Here is a 27,646-nt window from a genome sequence, read left to right as displayed (position 1 = left end):
TGTAATTGATTTTTTTTTAAATTGCCTTTATACGTAACTCTTTCTGCAAAAGACCCCTATACACCCTTTATTTTTTAAAATTGTATTAACCCCAAACCCCAAAATGATCTGCTAACTTCGACAAAAGATACGTATGAGTTATGACGTTGCCAATCTACACGTATTACAAATTACAATTTCGGAAACTAAAGCTGAAAATAATGTCAATGTATTATTTTTTTTAATCAGAAATCTTCAAAAAACAAAAAAATTCAAACAACATTTAGTCTATATTTTGATGTTTACTAAAAAAATCAATGAAGAAAACATCGCGCTAGGCCCACTATGCGCTATTGACGCTTCTCAAATTGGTAATCAACATTGGAAAATCATTGATGTGAATTCAACAATATCCTGGCAAAATTACACGATTGAGAACCATGGCAGGAGGTCGACGAGGTCCAGGACGACCTCAGATGAGCCGATCGATGCCACCTCCACCGATTCATGCCACTAATGTTGTTCATGGGGGTAATACTTCATCCCAGGGTTCGTCTGTTCGACATCGGTAGGTCCCACACGTTCATTATGATGTTAGTGCAGTTTCCCATAATACAGAGCGTCCCAGAAAAAACGAAACAGAGGTTCAGCGAATTTTCTGCTATCATGATCATAAATTTGCTTCATGAAATTTACATGAAGGGAAAGATATGCTTCTCTTCTCTCATTTGAAGCCCATCTCATAATGCCAGTAATATTGCATGCATGAGTTAAAGCAGTGGAAAATGTAGACAGGAATAACCGTCGTTTCTTTCTGGGGATTTATTCAACAATTTCTGACATTTTACTGTGATCCCCATTTATGTATGGTGAGTGGCACCCATGGGTTCATATCGTCTCGCGAGCGAAGGATTATCAGTCATACGCACGCGACACACAACTACACTTCAAAAATACAGTGGGCTTTTGCCCACATAAAATATTATGTATAAATAAATATTCCACAACCTGCTAGCATGGGGCGTTGTGGGGAGTGAAAGTTATATACTGTACGTAGCTCACTCCCCACTAACGCCTGGAATCACCGTACATGCCTTTGCGTGTAGCCTGGGATTACCCATGGTGAACCTAGACCTAAATCACCAATTTTAGTTATAGTTTTTCGCCCAAAGTTATGTACATGGGCAAGTTTTATGTTTACCCCCATTTGATTATATTTGTTTTATTTTTCATTAAATAAATAGTCGTAAAATTGAAAGAAATTAAGAGCAATAGCGTTCACTTACCCCCGTCTGTTTACGCCGCCATTTTGATTTCTTTTGTTATGATACCTAGATACACACGCGTGCAGAGCTGCAACTTAGATTTAAAAAATACTTGCATTTGTCAATAAAAATCACGATTTGTAAAATATTTGTTTCGGTTGAAAAATATCATGAAATAATTTATATGATATTTATCGATAAAAAAAATATTTTGCGATTCCTGATATCTATCGGCAGATGCAAATATTTTTTTAATTCAAGTTGGCAGTCAAACCGCCAACTTGGATTAAAAAAATATTTGCATCTGCCGATAGATATCAGGAATCGCAAAATATTTTTTTTTATCGATAAATATCATATAAATTATTTCATGATATTTTTCAACCGAAACAAATATTTTACAAATCGTGATTTTTATTGACAAATGCAAGTATTTTTTAAATCTAAGTTGCAGCTCTGCACGCGTGTGTATCTAGGTATCATAACAAAAGAAATCAAAATGGCGGCGTAAACAGACGGGGGTAAGTGAACGCTATTGCTCTTAATTTCTTTCAATTTTACGACTATTTATTTAATGAAAAATAAAACAAATATAATCAAATGGGGGTAAACATAAAACTTGCCCATGTACATAACTTTGGGCGAAAAACTATAACTAAAATTGGTGATTTAGGTCTAGGTTCACCATGGGTAATCCCAGGCTACACGCAAAGGCATGTACGGTGATTCCAGGCGTTAGTGGGGAGTGAGCTACGTACAGTATATAACTTTCACTCCCCACAACGCCCCAGGCTAGCTATGACACTTACCGAATCATTTAGATCCTTCCGTGACTTCTCCTTGAAGTTTCTTTCTAAAAATATGTATATTTTCTTGATCTTTAGTGAAGATTTTACGGAGGTAGAAATCAGTCAGCGTTGATATCAATTTTCTCCTGAAGAGGGCGCGCGATTTATATTCATATCAAAGACACGACAAGGGAAAGAATAGGCACCTACACTATTTTACACGCATATCGACGCAAGGCATTACGCAAAGTCCGTGAAGTGTCCAATCTTTTCATTGTATAGACTGTGGTATACTGTATACGTATTATTGACGTTCGTCAAAGCTTGTACTGCTGGTTTCTTTCCAGGCACGTATATTATTTTCATTTTTTATTTATCAGTCATCTTTTTAAATTAATGCAAATGAGTGTTATCATCACCAATAATAATCATTAATTATGTTTTTTGAAGGCATTTCATTAATTGGTGCCCATAATTAGTAAATTAATCATGAGGATTGCGCATTCAAAGAATTTAGATACAGTTATAAAATTACAGAGGAGCTGAATCAAGGTTGTGAAATTATTAGCGCCACCAACGGGCTTCCTTGTATTTCCGTGGAAGAGACAAGCGAAGTCACTTTCGAGGCCGAGGTAAGCAAAATGTGCTTTTTTTATCGGATTATTATTTTATTATTATTTTCATATTCAACAAATTATTGCTACTTACCGGCAAGAGCCCCGGTGCGTAGCGAGAAGGAGCTTCGGCAAATATTACTTCAGCAATGAAGCGATGTTTGCCGACTACTTCGAAATCCAGGGTCAAACACGGTCTATTGTACGAGGTTAGTACATACTAACCTCGTACAATGTGTGAGTGGGTGAGTGGAGCCAACGCAGTTCAGCGGAACAACCAAAATACAGAGACTGAAGCTTTTGGTCTATGGAAAGTGTAACTGTCGTTTCGGGGGATTTATTTCAACAATTCCTGACATTTAGTATCATCCCACTCTAGGCGACACCGCAATACTTACCCGTGTTAAGAAACTGGGACTCCACTCACGCGCATTTGGGCAGCCCTAGCTTAGAACTAAGCTTTCTTTCCGTAAAAAATCTTTATTCTTATGATTCAATAAACGTTAATGAATATATAATTACTCTTAAATCGGTACTCACCGGTTCTTTTCTTGAATTTTCTGCCAAATTCCCACGCTTCTGGCAACAATTCTGCCTACGATTCTGTCGCCATAGACAGCTGTTCATGCAACTCTATTTATAAATGGAGCTCCCCTTAAGAGAGTTGTTAATGCCGCGGAGAAATCGTTAGGCATTTTGGCCTGTAATCAAGGCTTAGCTGTTCTATTTTTTTTCATATGTGTGAGATCGAAATCACAGAGAGTAAACACTCTTCCATATGGAAGAGTGTATACTCGCTGTGATATGATCCCGATAGGGAGGCACAACACCCCCACCCACATGGGCGCAAATCCCAGGGCCGGGGACATGTACCCCTCACCCAAAATAGTAGGGGGCACATTATGAAATATCCCCCTACTATTTTTGGTCATTTCATTCAAAATCGAAATAAAACATTTGGAAGAGACGATCTTACTTTTGGGATGCCCCCTTTTTTTGCTTGTTTGCTTGTCAAATTTCTTTTGGTTAAGATGACCTTCTTTAGGGGGTGATAAACCTTCTTTTTTTTGTTTGTTTGTTTGTTTGTCAAATTTTCCAGCCCCTGGTCCCCCTACCTTTGGGGAGAGATTTCCGCCCTTGCAAGTAGACATACTCTTGATATTGTTTGCGAATCTGCACGGGCGTCGGAGGCTGGGGGATGAGGAAAAGCGGTGAGATGAGAACAAAAATAGAAGCGGAAAAGAGGACAGAAAAAAGTGAAAGAAAGAAAAATTAATGGAAAATAAAAGGGAAGAGAAAATAGGGAGAAATGTGATGGGTAAAAAAAATTGGGGAAAGAAGACAGAAAAAAGTGAACGAAAGAAAAATTAATGGAAAATAAAAGGGAGGAGAAAATAGGGAGAAATGTGATGGGTTACGTCGAGATTTATGTGCCCGTGCAAAAAGAAATGAGCAGAGGTTGAGATGTTGTCCGTTTGGGCAAATGCCTGTCTGTTTCTCGGACTGGCGCTCGTGTTGCAAAAATTATTACCGTAAGCTGATGGAATCACTGCTTCATACCGACAGTGACAGGATTTAGCGGTTGTAGGTATAAATCGCGCTCTAACACTCTAAAACTGTGTTCTTTATCAAAAAGCTGTCCTTCATATTCATTTTCGCAAAAGAATATAAAGTTAATTTAAATCATTGTCTGTAGTTATCCTGTTTATGTTTAAAATACTTAGAAATTTGGTTAGGTTATAAGGTTACCAAATTATCAGGGCAGAAAAAATATATTTTTTCTGATTTTGCGCGTCGAGCTGGCATTATTTGATCTGCATATGTGAGATTATGTTTTTGATGACATTCATTGTGTTCACAGCAATAATTATTAAACATTGCGCACGCGCCGTGCGCCGCATGAATTATGTAGATCAGTGAATAACTTACCGCTACACACGAGCAGTTGCATAATATATACAGAGCAAATGCCCATGTTTAATGCTCCATAATATACCGACTTGTTTCTTTTTTGGAAAGAGTATGAAGTTATCTACTGATATACTGAATGTACAATAAAAGTCATTATCATGTATTTCTTGACATTTCATTTACTTTTTTTCCCATCCCATAGCTGCTCGCATAGACCTACGCCGTCACAAATAACAAAACAAAATCTCACTTTTTTTTCTTTTTTGGTGGGGGATGGATTTTCCACTGGATACGCAACGGTACAATTTTTCAAATTATTTTTTTCTGCTATTTTCATAATAAACTTTAAATGATTTCGCCTGTGCACTATTATTTTTTTAAGACAACTTAACAAAATTACATCTCGTCATCATCATCATAGCATCGTCACCAACTTCATTCTCATCTTCATCACCACTACCACCATCATTATCATTATCATCATCATCACCGCCACCATCACCACCACTATCATCTTCACCAAGATAATTTTCATCATCATCATCATTGCCATCATCGTCTTTCTTTTTTTCTTATTTTTTCCCCTTCCCTTCTTTTTTTCCTTTCTATTTTCCTCCTTTTTTAGAGGGGCATACCACCACGCCCCCTCACTGGATATCGGCCTCTAAATATGTTTGTTGTTGTATATAAGTTGGCGGATGCCTCATGAAATGAAATAAGAGAAAATAAGGAAAAGGAAACTAAGAAGAAAAAAAACAAGAAATGAGGAGAAGAAAAAAGAAAGCCAAACAAACAAGAAAAAACAATATCAAAATTTTGTTGTAAAGTCTTCTACGTCAGTTTAATAATTATGTTTTCAGTGAAATGAGAACATAAAAGAATTGAAACAAGTAAGAAGGGCTATACATCGTAGCAAAGAAATAGAGGGAAGCTCCGAGACAATAAAAAGGGTGAGAAAAAGAAGACTTTGAAAACCTCACAACACGTACGAGCATAATAAAAAAAACTGGAATAAGCGAGGACAAGTAGCTGAGGGACCCTCCCCCTCTCTCTCTATTTATTTATCTATCAAACTCGCATATACAAGAACTTCTTACTAATCAAAATATTGCGAGCAAAAAGCACGAGCTGACATTTTTTTTAAATATTCAAAACTTATAGAGAGACGCATTTTAAACATTATTCATGAAACTTATTAATCATTCATTTCCATGTCATTCGATTGCGACAAATGATCTGAGAATTTAGTGTTTTTAGGAATTCATTAAAAGCATAAAGTTGTATCTCAACATTAAAATATTGCAGGCGCAACGCATGAGCTAAAGCTTTATACAAAGATTTTTAAAAATGACATTTTAAGTATTTCTGGTAATCACGAAAAAGATTGATATTTCATGAAAGAAAGCTCTAATCCCGAGGAGGAATATTTTTATGAATTGACTTTAAAAGCCGGGGGCCACTTCCATTCACGAGTGGATACCATGCGCGATCATGGGGTCTCAAAAAGCACCCTAAACACGTAATTTCCTGATTCTGAAAATGCACCCCTTAACAAGTATTGACGTGTACCGTACCCTTGACAAGAATTGGAAACAAAACGATACTCTTTAAATATTCCCTGAAATGCACAAGTACAGGAATGTTTATTGTTACGGGTCCTTCGGTCTTCGGCTTTTTTACCTTTAATTGGCTTAGTACGACCCCACCTAGCTTCTACACCTTGCGCAAATTGGACTCTAAAGACGAGGTGTCGGGGAAAACAAGGACATCCTTTATAAAACATTTTAATCTTGTTTTATCATCCCCTCAAATTCGACCCTAAACACGTAATTTTCCTAGCGAAATAGATATACCCCTTTTTCATTATTTTTGTGTTTTTGACACCCTTATCACGTTACGTACGTAACGTGCCCTATAGTGAAAAAGATTTTTTTTTTGGTCGCGCATATGGTATCCACTCATGTAAGTGGCCCCCGGGCTTAAAAAACTGTGGAAGCCCCATTTAATATTTGATTATGGGATTATAAGTCGAATAAATAAAAGCTGAAAAAATAAAGTATTTTGTGTTCCTCTATCATAATTCTCTTTCTCTTTAACACTAGTTCCCTTTTTTTTTGGGGGGGGGTATTTTGGTTAAAAAAGCTAGGAGAGAAAAAAAAATCATAATTTCTGGCTATAGTCGTTGAAGTGGTAGGGACACCCCCCCCCCCCCCCCCGTTGTTATGCATTACGCCAATATGGGACCAAATGATCCTTCATGTCCGGCGCGAAACTTATGCAATAAATTAAACTTTATTTTTTGAAAAATTTAAAGCTTGCGCTGTTAACTCCAATCGCTTTCACCTGAATTTGCGATGAATGCTAGCGTTATGAAATATATCATTATCAATGTCTGGCGAAAAGAATAACCAATCGATCACCTGACGAGAAAGCGTATCACGTGATCTGCATAACAGCTTCGATCGCGAGTCAGAAGTGAAGAGCAACTGCCAAGAAAATCAGGAAAAAGTCGTCAAAATGTAAGTTTCCCTTAATATCTTTCATTTTATTTTTGTTGCTTACAATGAATTTACGATCCTTAATTATAATATTGGCCAAAAAAAAGAAATAGAGAGCGTACTTGTGAAATAATATAGAAATATCCTGTACTCAAAGATTTCTAACCCTGCAATTCCACTGATGTCGCCTATGAGGTCCATACATGTAATGTTTGGACCTCATTGGTACTAGGAGTGTATCATCCCCATTCACCGAAGGAAAGGAAGTACGTTAGTGTGAGCCCGCTTGTGTAATCATTTCTCCCAATCATGCCAATTCGGGTCTATAGTGTTTTCAGTAGATTTTTTTTCTTGAACGATGACCAACTATTTTCGTTAGAGTAGCTAAACCGTAAATGCTAAACTTTCTTTTGATACCACAAAATATGTGTAATAAAACAAGATCTAAAATATACATTACCAATGATTGATTCACTTTTTTTTCATATTTTTTGCTGGAGAGGAAAAACTGGCAGACGTGGGTTGCTGCCCTAACATTCGTTGAGTTGGGCTTTTACCGAGGCTTTCCTAGTTTCCTATTTGAATTTTCGATATGCGAGCGACAATTTCCGAATGCACAATTAGCGATATAAAGAGAAGCTAGTCTAAGAGAAGCACAACGCAGCGGCACAAATTGCGATATATGGCGACTGGTAGAGATGTCGGTAAGGATCACTCGTTCACTGCTACCACCCTGCCTGTAGGGAATCTACAGGTAGGACTATGGTATGCCAATTTTGTACAGAGCACACACTTCAAAAAATCATTAAAATATCACTTTTGTGACCAAAATTACTAATTTCCAAACAGTTGCAATTGATTTTTCATTAGTAACTTAGGAATAATTTTTGTATTCACCAGAGCGCTCAAAAACTTGAATTTTGGGCATATTTTTGTGTACGCCCTCTATTGGTGGAAAGTAATAAGGCAAGAAAATTTTCATTTTTTTATCCCTATTTTTAATTAAGAAAAAATGATTTAAAGAATCAAATTTAAATAAGAGCCAGGGTGTATGAATAATAGGTGTAATGGAACCTGACAGTGTCAAAAAATCAAACATTTGCCCCAAAGAAAAAGAGAAAATAAGCCAAACATTGCCACCCTTATTTTGCCACACATGGAGATATAACTGAGAACAAGGTTATATTATAACCTTGGGAATAACTTGGGAATAATTTTTGTATACACCAGAGCAGTCAAAAACTTTTGGGCATATTTTTTTAAGCCCTCTATTGGTGGAAAGTAATATGGCAAGAAAATTTCCATTTTTCAATCTCTATTTTCAATTAAGAAAAAATAATTTAAAGAATTAAATTTTCATAAGAGCCAAGTTATATGACAAATAGCTGTAATGAAAACTGAAAGTGTAAGAAAATCAAGTATTCGTCCCATAGAAAAAGAGAAAATAAACCAAACATTGCCACACTTATTTTGCCACACATGGAGATGTAACTGAGAACAAGGTTATACGGTATCATAACCTTGTTCATTGAATGAGTGAATGAAAGGATCGAGGATGACATTTGAAGGGAATACATGTAAGCGGTAACTACGGTCTATATTATGAAATTTCTTAATTTTAGATATTTCCTTGTCAAGTTGGATGTAATTTCTTTTTCGTAAATGTCATATTTTTTGTACAAAAAACGATCCGAAAATTGGGTTTCCGCCGAATGTTTGATCTAACTTTACTGCTAATACGTTGGCTTTACATATTGGCCTCCATTGACTTCAGTCTATGTATTGGTGAGAGAAGCCAGCGCAGTTCAGCGGAACAACCAAATACAGAGACTGAAGCTTTTGGTCTATGGAAAATAGTGTTACCAAATTTTAATTTGCTCGAGCAAATTACGATTTTGATTTAGTTTTTCTGGCTTTTAATGCAGTCTATTCAGAAAAAAGTTCATAACTTAAATATCCATTATTTCTTCTTCCATATGAGACATCATGCTTTAAATCTGATTGACGCATGGTCAAGAAAAAGTTGCTTGAAACGCGCTTGATTACTAGAGTCTACATGTACTACCTATTCGACGGATCGTTGAAAAACAAACATTTTGTTTTCCCAATAAAGCAGCAGATAATGGGGTAACAGTGAATGCTGTTTGGTCTGAAAAAGGAAAGCCCTTTATTGTTATGTCAAGGCTCCACATTAACTTTTTTTATGGTGGCCTGTTCGGGCCACCAAAACCTTTATTCAATATTTTTTGGTGACCCCAAAAATGTAAAGAAAAACATTAGAAATGAATAAAACAAACTGCTAATATGTTATTTCTGCAGTCACAACCACAAATTTACTTTCATTTTGTACATCTTGTATGTAAACCTTGTTTGTGGTTATTATATTTCTCAAATTGCTTTGTGGTAAAATATAAATTGTTCTATCATTATAAATATGAAATGATAGAAAGAGAATAAATGAATTGTATTGTTTCCTGGTTGTGTGGACTTTTTTTTTTAAATCTATATACATGTATAGACACGCACTCATAATGGTAAAGCAAATAAATTATGCATGACAAACTCAGATGTAAACAACATTTTTTCCTTTCTTCCTCTTTGAATCCCAAAAGCTAGATACATGCAGGCCAAAAATCCAGTTTATTTTTTGTTTTCTCTGTTGCAGCATATTATAGCAGGAAAATATCACAGAAAAAACTAGAACAATGTACAAAAGGGGGGAAACAAACAAAATAATTTTCAAAAAATATAATACTAAAAAAATAATAATTAAAGAAAGAAGAGAAATAAAACAAAAGAAATAAGAAATGATGAAAAAAAAAGAAAGGAAAAAGTAATAGAAAGAAAAGAAACAAAAGATCGTGAAAGAAAATTTGATGAAACAAAATGAAAATAAACATGGGCAAAAGGAGAAAAAAGGGGAAAAATTAAGAAGACTTTACAAATATTTTTTAAACAGCTGTGGCAAAAGTATATTATGACTGGAATGTAATTAAAAGCCAAGCAAATAATTTTCACTTTCCTTTTGGGAATGGGCCATTTCTATTCTTATATCCTTTAGTTTGTATTAGTTATTTTTTGTCAGTAGCAACATATTCTTTAATCAGACAATACTTGCAAATAATCAGGGTACATTTTAGCAGTATGGACTGTAGAAGGGCATTTCATTGCTGAAAAATGTGACTGACTTAGATTTTCAAAGTTCTGTAGAAGATTTCTTAATAGTCTCAGCAACATTTCCTATCGCATCTCTAGGCTGCTAGCTGCAATGGCTTAATTAAGCTCATGGTGGGCGGCCGGCTGGATATAGCGGTACGTACTGTCATAACTCTGGACACTTTGTGTGTGTGTAGATCAAGGAAAAGGGCAAATTACGAACTGGTTTGAAATTTGAACTGGAAAAATTAATAAATGCGGGCAAAGTTGGGAGAAAAATTGCACTACTTTGAAAATTATTGGTAGCCCGATTCGAGCCACCAAAACTTAGCATTTTTCAATAATGGTTGCCTGAGGCAAATTTCTGGTGGCCCCTTGGTCACCGCTAGTGTTGAGCCTTGGTTCTGTATTCAGAATAAGCTTTGACACTGATAGGAGGCTAATGCTGTGGATTTTACTCAGGCTGGATTCTATGGCAATGATTCTATGGCAATGGGAATTCAATGTTACAATAGTAATAGGTTTGATGAATTTGTATCTCAAGCTTTTTTCAGTTTTGTCACTGCATTTCACTTTTTGCAAGTGCAGAGGAGAAAGCCGTTTTGGGGTCTTGGGAGGTTGTTTTTTTTAAGTGGGTTACCCCCATCCAACATTCCGCTGACCCTGACTCATCCAATAATTTCAAGCAATTTTTTTTTTAAATTTTGATAGGCTCCATACAACATCATATTCCAGCCAACTGTAAGAAAGCACTCACCACGTATTCTAGTCCATTGTCTTTGCTTTAATGGGAAAAGTAATGCTTGATTTTCAACGATCTGTCGAATAGGCAAAAAATGAGCACGTTTCCTTATCCATGTGTCAGTCATATTTAATGCATGATGTCTCATATAGGAAAGAAGAAAAGATGGATGTTATTAACTTTGTTTTCTGATAAGACAGCTTTAAAAGACAATTAAAACCAAAATCGCAATTTGCTCGTGCAAATGAAAATTTGGTAACACCACTTTCCATTGTTCTAACTCAGTCATGCATGCATTCTAACCGTTGAAATGGGCTTCAAATGAAAGAAAAGAAGCATATCTTTCTGTTCATTTACATTTCATGAAGCAAATTTATGATCATGATTGCAAAAAATTACACTGAATCTCGGTTTTGTGTTTTCTTGGACGCACTGTATTTCATCGGTTACCTTGATCAGAGAGTTATTAAGACCTTTAATCTGTGTGCGCGATGCACTGAGCTGCAGAGCCAAATCAAAGGTTCTGCACTTCTACTTGCAGCTACCGATCCGAACACATATAGAGGGCGGCTTAAACATCAGTTACAAAGAAGAGACCATCTTAGGTATAAAAGGGGTAGTTCACCCTGACAAAAAGTTTATTGTAAAAATAGCAGAAAAATTAATAAAAAATATTGCCGAAGGTTTTAGAAAAATTCATCAAATAATTAAAAAGTTATTAGAATTTCAATTATTTAAGTTGTGACGTCATATGCGAGCAGCATTCATACATAGCGAATGGTAAAAAATCAATGAAATGTCATTTTCTCAGAAAATAGAAAATGTTTTTCACTGTACCTTTTTTATATCAATAGACAAATTTTTTTCACACCTGATCATGAATAGAAAACAAAATTAAGTAATCAGGAACCATAAAAAAATTGAAATTCATGCGTTTTATATAACATAACACATGGGGCAGCTGCTCGTTTATGACGTCACAGATCCAAAACTTTGAACTCTAATAACTTTCTTACTTTTTAACGGATTTTCCTCAAACCTTCACCAATATTTTTTACTAATTTTTCTGCTATTTTTACAACAAAGTTTTCTTCAGGGTGAACTTCCCCTTTAAGGATATTGAATATGTTTTGGCAAAGAAAATTGTAAATTACCTGTACATTTAAAAAGTGGAGATTTGATATCTAATTTGTTTTATATATATATCTGTCTTGACAAGTATATATACCTACATGTATGTAAGTGCTGCTCTGTTTAATCATGTAAATAGTTTGTTGATTTGTTTGATTTGTACTGTGATTTATTTTTTTGATCAATAAAGATTGAAAGAAAAACAAAAAAAGAAGATACCATCTTCTCTCAATAAATTTCTTGTGCAGGTCCCAATGTCCCCTAGAGTGGTCTGACGTTTGACCAATGAGGGCAGACGATTAAAAAATTGTTTATTTTCATTTTTGGGAGGGTAGGCTGGGAGCACTAGAAAGTTCTGCTTTGGGGAATCTTTTTATTTTTTGTCTGGGTGGTGTGAAATCTTGAAATCTAAAGAGTAACTAGATCTAAATGTCAATCTTGCAGTTCCTTGTTTAATTCTCTTGCACAGTGCAACCACCCTGTCTGTGGTGAATCTATTTATATACTGTCTATCTTTGCAACATATAATGCACATTAAAAAATGTCATTTTTGTAACCAAAAATACTGAGTTCAATACAGTTATGATTTTTTAAAAATTCAATTTTAATTTAACTTTTGATTTGATCATGTATATTTGATAATAATAATAATAATAATAATTGGATTTATATAGCGCTTTTTCCAGAGGATACAAAGCGCTGTTAATTGCATAATACAAGTTAAGGTTTACGGTTATATAAGTGTGTTTTGAGAAGTTTTTTGAAGAGGTTAAGAGAAGAGAGGTTTCGAAGAGATGGAGGGAGTTTGATAAGTGGTTTAATTGATGAAATTGACACTACTCTACTAACAGGTGAATTGGCCGTACTTGACACTTGAATATCTTGGGACCACAAAATCTTGTTGACTTTATTTGGCAAATATTCTTCATTTTTTGCACATTTTTTTCGAAAAAGAAAAATGCTTGACTTGTGGAAGTTTGACTCATACAGGGTTAACAATTTACATGTGCATTTTTTTTTACTCCCTATCATGTTGAACATACATGTATAATCTTTTAGCTTCCTGTTTTCACAGTGGCGGTACTGGCGGCAGTGGCAGCAACACCCCTCTAACTACTCTAATCACCATCACACCGATCCGTCATCCTGATATCCCTAACCTGCCAACAGAGGGCAGTCTTCTCTTTGAGACGCACACTGTTATCTACTTACTGACTGCCCTGTTTCTTCAATATATCAACATCTATAAAACAGTCTGGTGGTTGCCTCTGGCCCCTTCTAACACAGCCATGGTAAGTGTGAGAAAGGGGAGGAACATTTTTGAAAACATCCCTTTGCCAGATATGAGAATGTCTTCAATTTATAAAGGTGACTTTGTGTCGGTCAATTTATCTCTTGTGACCACAGAAATCTGTTCAACTTAACTTTGGCAAAAATTTGACTTGTTTTGCATATATTCTTGCTTGAAATAATGCTTCCAACAATAGTAATAATAATAATTATGATAATGATATGCAAAATTTAAATAGCGCTACTTAGTGCTGCTTAATATTACCCATGCTTTAGCATGGCTACCCTGACAGGCACTCAAACAATTCAAGGAATTTCTTCCTACTGGGTACCCATTTTATAGTGAAGCGTGAATTTCTTTCTACTTATGATAGATGATTATATTTGCATTTATTGCAGAATTTGTTGATTGTACAAAAAAGTAGCTCTTGAATTAATTAAAAGAAATAGCCCAAATATTCAACAGTTGCCCTTCCCATAAAAAGTAGCTCCTAATGAATAAAACCTATTTCCTGTCCTGCAAATATATTTTAATGTGAATGCAATTTTGCTTCTAAAAATCTTTGCGATCTCATTGGCTGAGAATACAATTTAGTTTAAGTTTATGCTACTCAAAATGCATCTACTCTTTGTAAACACTTATCCAGATGAGAACAAAATTTTTAGAACAAGATAGCTTGTGTGAAAACAGAAAAATTAAAGAAGTAGATCAACAAAAGTTTGAGAAAAATTGGACAAATAATGAGAAAGTTATAAGCATTTGAATATTGTGATCACTAATGCTTTGGAGATCCTCACATTGGCAATGCAGCAAAGGTGTGTGGTGTCACTTGTGAACAACTGTTTCCATTACTTTAGTATATATTTCACATAAACTGCCTCTTTTATCACATCAATCAGTAGATCATTTGTTCTTTCTAAAGGAGGGCATGTAATACAGATTTTTAAAGAAAATTTGATGGATAAAGAGTTTGTATCACCATAAGAAAAAGCAAAAAGACACATTTTTAGGGTATTTTATAGTCCATCAATGGGAAAGTTTGTTCACATGCAACATCACACATCCTTGTCGCATTGCCAATTGGAGGATCTCCATGGCATTAGTGATTGCAATATCAAAATGCTCATAACTTTCTTATTATTTGTCAAATTTTTCTCAAACTTTCTTGTTCTCATTCTTTGATATTTCTGTTTCGACACAAGCCTACTTGTTCCAAAGGTTTCATTCCCCTTTAAAACAGTTTGTTCTTGAATCATATTTTTTCCTGTATATCCTACATCATTTATCATACATGTATTCAAAATTCAAATTCATATTGACTGTAGAAAATATTAGACTAGACTTGAGTTCTTTCTTGTTTCTCCCCTGCAGAACTTTCATCTCATTGATCCTTTCCTCATGATCTTTGTAACACTGGTTCTCATCCGGCGCTTGGTTTGGCATTTCATCATTGAGGTACGTTTGAATTTAAAACGCAGATTGAGGGGTGAGGGTGGGATAATGTCATCAATATATGGGCTATTTTTTAGGCTATTTTTGCTTTTTATGTGAATTACAAATTATCTTTTGATAGTTATAATACAAGTATATACCGAGCGCTCAAGGCATCGTTGACATAAGCACAGTACAGTAATACCATGGTCACATTTGTTCTACGGCGGCCATACGGCGAGTCGAAAACAGCCATTTTATTCATGTTTATTCAAACCACCTATACTTAGCTGGTACAAAAATGTCAAAACGGCTGTTTTCGACTCGCCGTACGACCGCCGTAGAACAAATGTGACCAAGGTATAACCCCAAGTAATTTCAAGCATTCCTGCTTGGTACCCCCTTTTTTTGCCTGGGTAGAGTGCAGCACAATGTGGATGTACTTCTTGATGAAGGAAGTTAACACCATGTCTGGGCTTTGAACCCATGACCCTCTCATTGAAAGGCGAGAGTCATATGTACACGTAGCATGATATTTACTAATCATGTGTCTACATTTTAGACTTACTTTTGATTTTGGGGGTTGTGTTAACTCTAAAAGGACATTTTAGACTTAGGCCATCATGCCCCCCTCCCCTCGATGCTTTGCTCGACATTTCCAAAACACGCAAAAGATAGCGCCGCAAAATTTTATGAATTTTTTCTTTGAAGTCTCGCGCAACTTTTGAGACATGTGGGTATACAGTGCAGTATCGCGACATCACGTGACTTTTTATGAGGCAATGTCATGCCGAAAATGGCTCATTTTTAGCTTTGTGTACAAAGTCTGTGGGAGATGAAATTCACAAAAGGGTGACTATTTTTCATTCTAATTGGTCTGCTAAATATATTTAGAGTTTAGTTTAATTGTTCAATGGTCTGTAATAATTTCACATTGAAAAAACAATGAAAAACAAAAGATGAAATACATAAGAAATTCTAAAAACAAAGAAATACATAAAGAAAAATTTGGTATTCACAATTTTTCTTTGTGGAAACCTTTAAATTAGATTACAGAGATGACATCTGCAATAAAAGAAGAAAATATGAAGTGAAATTGGGTGTTAAATATGCAAATATGTTTTTATGAATGAATAAATTTGCATATTTTATTCATGATAAATGAAAAATGATTATTTTCAGAACTTTTTTTATACTTGCTTGTAGTTTATGTGGTAAAGAATGTGCACGCCAAATTTTGTTGCGATCGTGCGAACTGCAGCCAAGATCAGAAGGGGGCCATCATTCTGTGTTGCTGTACCATTTTCCAGTCATACTAATCCTAACTTGAAAGTCATCCATAATTTCATGATCTTTATTTTTTTCACAGCTGACACCGATAGTAACAGTTGTCACAGTGCGTTACTGCATCCTTCAGGCCATCCAGCTCATAACCCTAACCTTCCTCAATCTTGATCAATACCTTGATCTTTATTGTTTCCACAGCTGACACCAATAGTAACAGTCGTTACAGTGCGTTACTGCATCCTTCAGGCCATCCAGCTCATCATCACCTTAACCTTCCTCAATCTTGATCAATACCTTGATCTTTATTGATTCCACAGCTGACACCAATAGTAACAGTCGTTACAGTGCGTTACTGCATTTTTCAGGCCATCCAGCTCATCATCACCGTAACTTACCTCAATCTTGATCAATACCTTGATCTTTATTGATTCCACAGCTGACACCAATAGTAACAGTGGTTACAGTGCGTTACTGCATTTTTCAGGCCATCCAGCTGATCATCACCTAACCTTCCTCAATCTTGATCAATACCTTGATCTTTATTGTTTCCACAGCTGACACCGATAGTAACAGTTGTTACAGTGCGGTACTTCATCCTTTAGGCCATCAAGCCTATAAACCTTCCTCAATCTTGATCAATACCTTGATTTTTATTGTTTCCACAGCTTACACCAATAGTAACAGTCGTTACAGTGCGTTACTGCATTTTTCAGGCCATCCAGCTGATCATCACCTAACCTTCCTCAATCTTGATCAATACCCTGATCTTTATTGTTTCCACAGCTGACACCGATAATAACAGTTGTTACAGTGCGGTACTTCATCCTTCAGGCCATCAAGCCTATAAACCTTCCTCAATCTTGATCAATACCTTGATCTTTATTGATTCCATAGCTGACCCAGATAGTAGCAGTTGTTACGGTGCATTACTGTATTTTTCAGGCCATCCAGCTTATCATCACCGTAACTTTTCTCAATCTTGATTTTTTTGTTTCCACAGCTGATACCGATAGTAACAGTTGTTACAGTGTGTTACTGCGTCCTTCAGGCCATCAAGCTCATCATCACCTTAACCTTCCTCAATCTTGATCAATACCTTGATCTTTATTGTTTCCATAGCTGACACCAATAGTAACAGTCGTTACAGTGCGTTACTGCATCCTTCAGGCCATCAAGCTCATCATCACCTTAACCTTCCTTAATCTTGGACTCTGGTGTCTCTGGCAGCTGATGAACAACAACTCTCCTCTGAATCTCCTCTTCCTCGCTTACCCGTAAGTGACTTTACTCCAGTTTTACCTATTCAGATATCATTCAAGTAAACACTGTAAAATGAAAATAGATGAAAAACGATGACCTATAGATAATTTTACAATTCCTCGAATAATTCATGTAATACAGTGACAAAAGCAAAAGTAAGCACATTGGGAAGGGTCAAATAAGAATCATGTGCTTGCAATTAATTGCAGACTTGTTTTATTTACTCAAAGTCCTGAAATCAATTGCATGTATGAATTCATTGCCGTTTCTTGATAAAGAAATTTTATTAAAACTGGCTATACTAGTAGTTGATATTGATCAATCAATTTTGAACTTTTGGACAATTGAAATATTTGCAATCAACTAAAATAAGTTTGTTTGCAACATTGCCGTAGAATACAAACTACAAATAGTGTACTGTAAACGCTGTTATTTTCGCGGGATTAATTTTTCGCGCTCGGCGGCTTCAAAACATATTCGCTGGTTTTCAAATTCGCGCTGCACACTCCATAATCACAAAGTCACTTCCGTCTTGCCCATCTGTGAATGGTTTTAATTAAAATTTCAGCAACGCAATGGTATTTTCTGATCATAATTCTAGCTCTAGGGCGGCATAATTCAGCGTTGTTTTGATCTAATCATGAGCTTTTGTGACATTTAGCGCAACTTTTCTTTGTGGGGCGGACAATGCGGAAGGCAAAACGGAGGCGCTGCTAGGGCTGCTAGCTGCTGGCCTGGTATGGATGGCTGAGCACCAGGTAAGGACCTGGGGGATTACGGCTATTCAAACTTGTGCATGGGATCAATTCAACAAACATGAGCGATCCACCCAACATATTCTTAAAAACTAAACAGATCTAAACACTCACCAATCAAACAGCAAAAGCAATTTATATTTCAACCAAAATTATACTTTAGATACGGATCTGCGACTTAAAAAAATGATCGCATTGCTTTGGAACAAATTCTCGCAATGCACATGAAATTGGAGCTCAAGCTTGCTTGCGTAAATGCCGCCCTCTTTAGATCAAATTATGCAATCTCTTTGCCAAAACGATACACGCAATTGAACCGCAGTTCAAAACTTGCATTAAAATAGATGCTCATAAATTCGAGCTCGCCGATCTAGCCGCGAAATATGCGAAAATTTCCACTTATACAGTATTTAATTCAATCAATCAATTTAAAATTTATTTCAATCATTCAATCATAAAAATACAGGTACATGTATAATTGCCTATTCCGTTCAAACAATGTAATGTTGAGGATTGCACTCCTTCATTCCTTGATTTTAAAGACAAATACCAGTTGTGGTAATGATCTCAAATAGAATCCAGTGAAATTACTACCAGTGTTTATATGTAGAATTAAAAATATGTGCCAAATAAATAAAAATATGTGCCAAATGGAAGAAAAATCCGTTATTGCTGAGAAATGAGCAAAATATGCACGGAATTCAGTCAAATGTCGCATATTTTTCAAAGGAATACTAATGCACCCATATATGATTTTCTGTGTAAGTGATCATCAGAATTATCGATTTTGAGCTAATATTTCATGATTTAAAAAGGATAAGTTTATGTTAATGTACCAGGTCTAGATGTATGATCATATTTTTACGATGAAATAATTGTTTGCTGCAACTACTGTCTTTTACCTTTAAAGGACAAGTCCACCCAACAAAAACTTGATTTGAATAAAAAGAGAAAAATTCAACAAGCATAACACTGAAAATTTCATCAAAATCGGATGAAAAATAAGAAAGTTATGACATTTTAAAGTTTTGCTTATATAGTTATATGAATGAGCCAGTTACATCCAAATGAGAGAGTCGATGATGTCACTCACTATTTCTTTTGTGTTTGTCTCACCTGCATAGCAGAGCGAGACTATAGGCGCCGCTTTTCCGACGGCGACGGCGGCGGCGTCAACATCAAATCTTAACCTGAGGTTAAGTTTTTGAAATGACATCATAACTTAGAAAGTATATGGACCTAGTTCATGAAACTTGGCCATAAGGTTGATCAAGTATTACTGAACATCCTATCAGAGTTTCATGTCACATGACCAAGGTCAAAGGTCATTTAGGGTCAATGAACTCAGACCATGTTGAACTTAGACCATGTTGGAGGAATCAACATCAAAATCTTAACCTGAGGTTAAGTTTTTGAAATGACGTCATAACTTGGAAAGTATATGGACCTAGTTCATGAAACTTGGACATAAGGTTAATCAAGTATCACTGAACATCCTGCATAAGTTTAATGTCACATGACCAAGGTCAAAGGTCATTTAGGGTCAATGAACTTTGGCCGAATTGGGGGTATCTGTTGAATTACCATCATAACTTTGAAAGTTTATGGATCTGATTCATGAAACTTGGACATAAGAGTAATCAAGTATCACTGAACATCCTGTGCGCATTTCAGGTCACATGACCAAGGTCAAAGGTCAATGAACTTTGGCCGAATTGGGTGTATCTGTTTAATTACCATCATAACTTTGAAAGTTTATGGATCTGGTTCATGAAACTTGGACATAAGAGTAATCAAGTATCACTGAACATCCTGTGCAAGTTTCAGGTCACATGATCAAGGTCAAAGGTCATGTAAGGTCAATGAACTTTGGCCATGTTGGTTTTTGTTTGTTGAATAACCATCATATCTCTGTAAGTTTATTGGTCTAGTTCATAAAAAGTGGACATAATAGTAACCATGTATCACTGAACATCTTGTGCGAGTTAGAGTAGTTTTCAAAGTCAGCACTGCTGCTATATGTAAATGCGTGATGCAGGTAAGACGGCCAGAGGCATTCCACTTGTTTATTGTTTGAAATATGAAATATTTTGATTTTCACGTCATTGTCATGTGAAATGAAGTTTCATTCCTCCCTGAACACGTGGAATTCCATTATTTTAACATTTTGTGCTTCAGGCAAGGAGGTCCTAATCACCAAATTCGTAAAAATTGAAATATTGTATAATTCAAACAATAAATAACAAAAGAAATAGTGAGTGAGTGACATCATCGACTCTCTCATTTGGATGTAACTGGCTCGTTCATATAACTATTTTGTTGAAAATAAGCGAAACTTTGAAATGTCATAACTTTCTTATTTTACATCCGATTTGGATGAAATCTTCAGCATTGTGCTTGTCTGATTTTTCTCTATTGATTCAAATCCACATTTTTCTGAGGTGGACTTGACCTTTAACCATTTTCCTTCTCATGACTCGCAACAGGTTGATCTCGTATTTTCTCCTGTACGGCCTGACCCTGGACTTCAACACGACCCTGTTTTCACAGCTTGCTCCCCCGGCCAAGGGGAGCAAGGAGGAACTGTTATGGAACGGTATCACCATGTTGACGCCTGCCAAGCACAAATGTTCCCACGTCCCCAACGAGATCAGGCAGGAAGCCGACCTCCTCAAGCTAGACTTCAACTCCCGTATGAAGAGCGTGCTTTTCAATTCCATGGTCTGCGCATACTACGTTGGCTTTGTGCCGATTTGTTTCTTACAGGTAATTGAATAACACCTTACTCTTCCCGCCAAAATGGCATACTGTGGCTGGTCCCTGTTTCATAAAACTGTTATTAGTAGCAAAGTAGAAGCTGTTATTGTATTAGCTTCTTTGATATTTGATTTTTCTTTTCAGCTTTTTGTGTACCCGGTACTCTGCCTGTAAAACAGGAAAGGATAATAATAATAATGCTCTGTATTGATAATTCAAACATTTCCTGTAAAACAGTAAAGGCTAATAATTATAATGTTCTTTATTGATAACTCAAAACATTTCTTGCAGCCAAGGGAAATGGCTGAATTACAAATGCTTTTACATTGTTTCACATAAAAACTGATTAAAGTGACTACACACAAAAGGTTAAATCAGTACATGATTAAGGTCTAACTCCATTCAACTTGGCAAACATTATCAGAGAGAAATAAAGAAGAAAAAGTGGGATATGTAAGTCACAGGATTGGCATAAAATTCATCCCGGAATATATGGAGTATTGATTTAACACATGGTAACAGAAAAACAGAACAAAACAGACGATTGTAAGTGCTGTATTTCCAGTAATTTGTAGAGTAATGTAAAGGATTTTTGGTTGCACGGGCCTAATCACAACTGGCAGGCCATAGATATTCATTCGACCCAACCCATTGCCCAATTTTTAAATTTGATATTGCTGATTGATAAAAATGAATGAATATGACTGACAATCTAACACTGATTATAAGGAGGGTACCTACTGAATTCATTTTTTCCTAATTGGAAATATATATCACCACTATTGAACTATATTTTTACTGGCGCAAAAATTAGGGTCATTTTACTCTCTCAAGTGATGAATTTGGTCCCGTAGGTGTAGTCTTCATAAATGCTGATATATTTTTAAAATGAGCCAGTCGAGGTACCCTTTTCTGGTCAGATATGGAATGTCAGACATTTATCCTATCCACTGGAAGTAAACAAGCAACCCTCGAATTTCCTCCTTATTTTTTATAAATTCTTTTTAAGTGCCACTCTAACACACGAGTCTATGGGAAATGAATTAGGCCTGTGAGCCCCTTTGCAATTTCAGCTGTTTCCACTTGTGTGTAGTCACACCACTGAATTGATTCTTATGTTCTGTTCTTATTACAGCCGGCAATGTACTTGGATCTGTGGTGGTCCTGTTTTCTTATAGCCTTTGTGTGGATCAATTCATTCGTGATGTTTGGCTCACACTTCTTACCCGTGGCGTACTGCGACGCACTCCATCGGTGCTCCCTACACCTCGGTCGGTGGCAGAAGATGGAACATGGGTATAGCAACACACCTCAACACCTGTAAGCACCTAGCACCTTGACACAAAGCACTGAACCTAAAAACTTCTTGGTGTTCAATGCATTGTGTTCAGTGCATATTGGAATTATAACTACGTATCAATGTATTATGTAAGGACCCATAGTCAGGGTTTATGTGTAATGGTCTATGTTGATATCTGTTTTATATTGTATCAACTTTCACAAAGTGTCAACTCATTATTTATGAAGATCTGTAGTGGTGTAATCAGGTTTAGTGTAATGGTCTTGGAAAATGTCTGTTTTACAATGATCTTACAGTATATCAAAATATACAGAATGTTACGAGTCAGACAGAAGTTTGGAGTGGTGAGTTATTGTCTGTTAACAATGGTTCAACCTTTTAAAAACGTTTGCTTAGAACATTCTAAATGAATTTTTAAAGCACCATTCTGTTCAGTGTGTGTGATTAAATGTTGAATTATATGAAGCGTATGATATGAAATTGTCGATGAAAATATGTTTCCATGAACAATATATTTACGAATTATGATAAATTCATATTTGATAAGCAAATAGATAGATGAGTAAAAGGTAAATGTAAAATGAATGAATGAATGTATAAGGAATTGAGGAAGGAACAAAAGAACGAATGAATGAATGAATGAATAATAATAATAATAATAGTAACGGTTATTTATATGTGCTCCACACAAAAAGTATCACAGCCCTTACAATCATCTGAAGTAAAATATAAATATAAGTCTTAAGTAACAAAAAATATAGAATTGTATACATTAAATTGCATCAACTCTGTTCCCAACTGCGCCAGATGAGGCCTGGTGGCCTCTTGCTAGCTGCTTCGTTCACCAACAATTTAAGAGACAAGCCTGGTTAGTACATCATTCACAGAAGCTCTAGTATAGCACTTGAGGCCATCAGGCCCCAGATGGGTTAACCAAGTCAAACCAAATGGTGATAGCAAAAATTATCAAAACAAATACATATTAAATACCGTAAATGAAAACAGAAAACTAGGTATTTGGAAAAAGATATGACTTAAGTTGTTGTTTTAAAATGACATGGTCAATGTTGTTTGGATGGTAGAGGGGAGTGTATTCCAAAGTCTAGATCAAGCAATCCTAAAACGTTTTTCTGCTATGGAGAGGTTTGTTCTCAGAATAACAAGTTTGGTGGTATCATTCAGGGAACGTAGATTACGAGCAGGTGTGTAATGGGCAATTGTGTTTACAAGATATGAAGGACCAGTACTGTTAACCAATTTATAGATGTACAGACAAAGTTTGAACATGACACGTTGAGAAAAAGGGAGCCAATGGAGTTCCCTTATCAAAGGAGACGCATGTAAATTGCAACCAACTGAAAACACTAAACGTGCGGCACGATTCTGAACTCTTTGAAGTTTTTTCTGGTCTTTAGCACGAAGAACTGAAAAGAGACTGTTAGAATAGTCAAGTCGAGAAAGTACAATGAGTGAAGGAATGAATGAATGGATGGACGAATGAATAAGATGGACGGATGAATGTATAAATGAGTAGTTAATAAGTGTATATAGTAATTGAATAAATGGAAACAATATAATTATGTTAGGTGAACCATACGATTCTTCATTTTATTCAAATACAAATGAGTAATTGCATCCTCAAAATTGTTTGTTTTAGTTGGTCAGACACAACGGTGTGGCCGCAAGGGGTACTGGTCAGATACAACAAGGGTATCTATCGTGCAACTGGACAACAGAATGTAGCCTTTCCCTCAGACCGGTCCTACGCTCGTTTCTATGTAAGTGCAGATTGAACTTTCTTAGGTTTGAAATCGAATCACCTACTCCAGTGGGTTGTTTTCACGAAGAGTTAAATATGACAAGAGTTAAGTATGACAAGAGTCGCACTTAAATTCCCAGTTGTGAGCTTTACAAAAGGCATCAATAAGATTGCGTGTTACGTATCATGTGCGAGTCAGCCCCGGGGGGGGGGGGCACTTACATTGATGAGTGGTTACCATGAGCTACCAAAAAAAAAACACGTAAAAGGGATGTCTTTTTTTCAAGATAGGGCATGTTACGTACGTTACATGATAAGGGTGTCAATAACACAAAATAATGAAAAAAGTGTATCTATTTCACTAGGAAAGCTACTTGTTTAGGGTCAAATTTGCAGGGATGATAAAACAAAATTAAAATGTTTTATAAAGGATGTCCTTTTTGCCCCAAATATTATAAAAGTGTTTAGAGTCCGATTTGCGCGAGATGTGGGGCCATACCAAACCAAATGATGTGTAAAGGTATAACCGACGACCGACGGACCGGTGACATAATAAAATGTCGCTGTACTTGTTTAGGCGTTCATTTCAGGGATTACTTCCCAAGAGTATCGTTTTGTTTCCAATGCTTGTTAAGGGTAGGGTTTCACAAGCTAATACTTGTTAAGGGGTGCATTTTCAGAATATGGAAAATACGTGTTTAGGGTGCTTTTCGAGACCCCATGGTCGCCAATCGTCAATGGAAGTGCCCCTCCCCCCCGGGGGGTCAGCACTAAGTATGACTGTGAGTCATACATACTTCACTCTGTGAAATACCCCCAGATCCACTTCTAGGGCACAGATTATGCCATAACCGATGCATGCAATTTTTTTATGCATATGTATTCAATGGATTGTCACAGTACTGCGATAAAGTCATTCTAATTTGAATATGAAACGAATTCTTGCGAAAGTCTTTTTTTTATTATTATTATTTGTTTGGCGTCACCTGTGCCGGAGGCGAAAAGCTATTGAATCACTATGACCCGCAGGTCTCTCCTCCCGATATAACTGATTGGGGGGAATGCTGGTGGACCACTACACCGGGGTTTCCCCCTACTCTTATACGAATAGTGCAGTGGGTTCTTAACGTGCAAAGGTGGTGACTCTCCTCTACACGGGGCCTCCATTTAACGTCCTATCCGAGGGACGGAGTGTTTTCCATTGTAACATAGCCTGTATCAATGAAACATGGGAGAGACGTTTACACACAACACACTGGCTTCAGTCATCAGCCCGGGGTGAACTCGAACCCACGATGGGCAGACGCGTTACCGACTGAGCCAACACCGCTCTCAAAATCAAGATTGCACATCAGGGCATTTTGGCGTGTGCCTGTAATCCAAGCTATGTAGGAAAGTTACAAATTGATGCATACATGCAGGTTCGAGGTTCAAGCCCTGGCGATGGTGATGGTCAGTGATGTTGATAATGACATACATGTACATGTATCTGATTGATACACGTTTGACCAAACCCAATTACATACATATAAATCGCATTGAAGATCACCAACACAGATAAGCACATGTGTGACAGTGTATCATTGTTGTTTAGAAAAAGATCCAGCATGCGGCTGGAATACCATTCTTATTTTGCAAATTTCTCAGCAATTATACATTCTCTACCAGAAATCATATGGAATATTTTATTTCTACATACAGATACATTCATAGTTTGTCATGATTGGATCCTTTTCAAACTAATTTTTAAGATGCATTTGGCATTTATCTATTAATTCTTCTCATCCCACACAGTTCATGTTCCACGACCCGCTTCGAGTCCTCAACCTCTTCGTGTTCTTACAGCTGGGCGTCATAGCAACCCAACTCTATCTCCTCATCCGTCATTCTCACTGGCACTACGTCATCTCCCTCTCCCTCCTCCTGTTCTGCAACTACTACGTTCTCTTCAAGTTGCTGCGCAGCCGCTTCATCTTGGGCAAGGTCTATCGACCCGTGCACGACGAGGTGGAGTAGAGGTCAAAGGTCGATTGCATGTGATGTCATCTTTTTTGGTTACTACTTATGAAGTTCCTTTACTTTGTTAAACTAATTTTGGTGGGGTTGATTGTTAAAATCTGCAATATTGACAAGAATGTCTGTAAAATCAGTAGTGTCATAATTGCAGCCATTCTGAAGCAGATTAATCCTTACAGTGGGAACCCAGTTTTGGAGGGACAATCCAAAATAAACTTACCAATTTTGAGGGGGTACATTTGACAAAAATTGAAGAGAGGTATATCAATGAGAAATAAGAATTGAATTAAGTAAATGATTTCCAGTATAAAGAAGAAGTTTTAGACCAATGCAAATCAAAGCAGAATGTTCATCTCCCAATAAAAGTATTTGAGTGGGATTTTCTGCCCATGGTATGTTACGAGGCAGTGATTATTACATGTAGGTGTGCATGCTATGACAAGCACCCATAATGGCCTCCGCACACTCAACGACTAGTCCTCGATCCGTTTTGGAAACAAATCACATTTTGTTCTTTTTCTGAAAATGTGAATGAAATGTATCATTTTTGTTTGAGGTTCAAATTAACTTAGAGAAAACTAATTTAACAATTCACAATGATTGTAAGTCTTTATTTTGGAGTTAAGGCCAAATTAGTTTCAAATCATAGCCAATCGTACCATTGATATGACATCATTAAGACTAGATACTAATTTCGCCTTTTTTCTGAGGAGATGAAATTCTAAGGATGATAGCATAGTCACAGCTTCAAACATATATTCCTGAGATGATTTCAAACATTACACAGTAAGATATTCCATGTCTCAATATCAGCATCATATTCTGCTACGTTTTATTCCAAAATCAGGTCGCAGACCATCGAGACCAATTGTAAGGTGTGCGGACGCCTTTATGCACCACGGGCAACTTTGAATTTAAATGCTATTTCAGTCATATTTCAATCTTTGTGAAACATTTCCCAGGTTTGAGCCAATCTACCATTGGTCCAATCATTACCAATTAACCCTAAACAACTGAGGGGGTGGGGTGGGGGGACAGAAATGCAAGAATGGGTTACCAAAGACTTGATTGGAATACGGCTTAATGGAAAGGTTTTAACAGTAAATACAATGTCTGGCTCGCACCCAGTAATTATATAGATCCTATACTTGATCTGAAAGTTTGTAAGTTGGACATTCAAGTCAAATTAAAATAACTGAGGTTCTTATATCATCAGGACTACGCCATGGACCAGTGATGGCTTAGTGGTAGAGTCAATGACTGGCAATCGGTAGATGAGAGGTACAAATCGTGCTGGTTCCAAGATTTTTTTCTGACTTCTATTTCTGATTGAATATATGCAATCCTATTCACTGGGTGCAAGCCATGGGTATTTGCAGTAAAAAAGACTTGAATATGGAGAGTTGAATGGGATTGTATATGTCCTGTGATTGTTTCTTAATTTTATTTTATCAATTGTCTAGTATTGTGAATTTTGTGTAGAATGAGTATTTTTTAGAAGGGAGTATCGTACAAAGTGACATTTGTATGCATGTGGCCTTATTAAATAGGGGTTGTGATAAATTTCTGGGCTGGTATATATCACGATGGATATTTTGATATCTCAGCGCCAATATACCACTTTAGGCCCAAGTTTAAAAGACTTCAGAATACAGGTGGGTGTGTTTGATAAAGCTGTTCGTAAAGTCAAGAGCAACTTTAATAAT

General features: G+C 36.3%; 1 protein-coding gene across 1 annotated transcript; it reads left to right on the top strand.

The window, feature by feature from the left end:
• The first annotated feature begins 340 nt into the window (after positions 1-340).
• Positions 341-27,646, top strand: LOC121413155 (transmembrane protein 39A-like). Its single transcript, XM_041605917.1, has 9 exons — positions 341-547; positions 13,160-13,376; positions 14,747-14,830; positions 16,292-16,399; positions 17,213-17,367; positions 20,595-20,874; positions 22,001-22,185; positions 23,823-23,943; positions 25,719-27,646. Exons 1-9 carry the CDS (start codon positions 420-422, stop codon positions 25,938-25,940), a joined length of 1,500 nt encoding a protein of 499 aa, XP_041461851.1. The 5' UTR covers positions 341-419; the 3' UTR covers positions 25,941-27,646.

The sequence above is a fragment of the Lytechinus variegatus genome, chromosome 4, assembly GCF_018143015.1.
Source record: "Lytechinus variegatus isolate NC3 chromosome 4, Lvar_3.0, whole genome shotgun sequence".
Lineage (NCBI taxonomy): Eukaryota > Metazoa > Echinodermata > Echinoidea > Temnopleuroida > Toxopneustidae > Lytechinus > Lytechinus variegatus.
This window is presented reverse-complemented; position numbering and strand designations above follow the sequence as displayed.

Excerpts from the sequence above, each read along its gene's own strand:
- LOC121413155 (XM_041605917.1), top strand. The coding sequence starts at position 420 with ATGGCAGGAGGTCGACGAGGTCCAGGACGACCTCAGATGAGCCGATCG. Across the intron at positions 548-13,159 it reads GGTTCGTCTGTTCGACATCG|TGGCGGTACTGGCGGCAGTG; the intron begins GTAGGTCCCACA and ends CTGTTTTCACAG. Across the intron at positions 14,831-16,291 it reads TTTGGCATTTCATCATTGAG|CTGACACCAATAGTAACAGT; the intron begins GTACGTTTGAAT and ends TTGTTTCCACAG.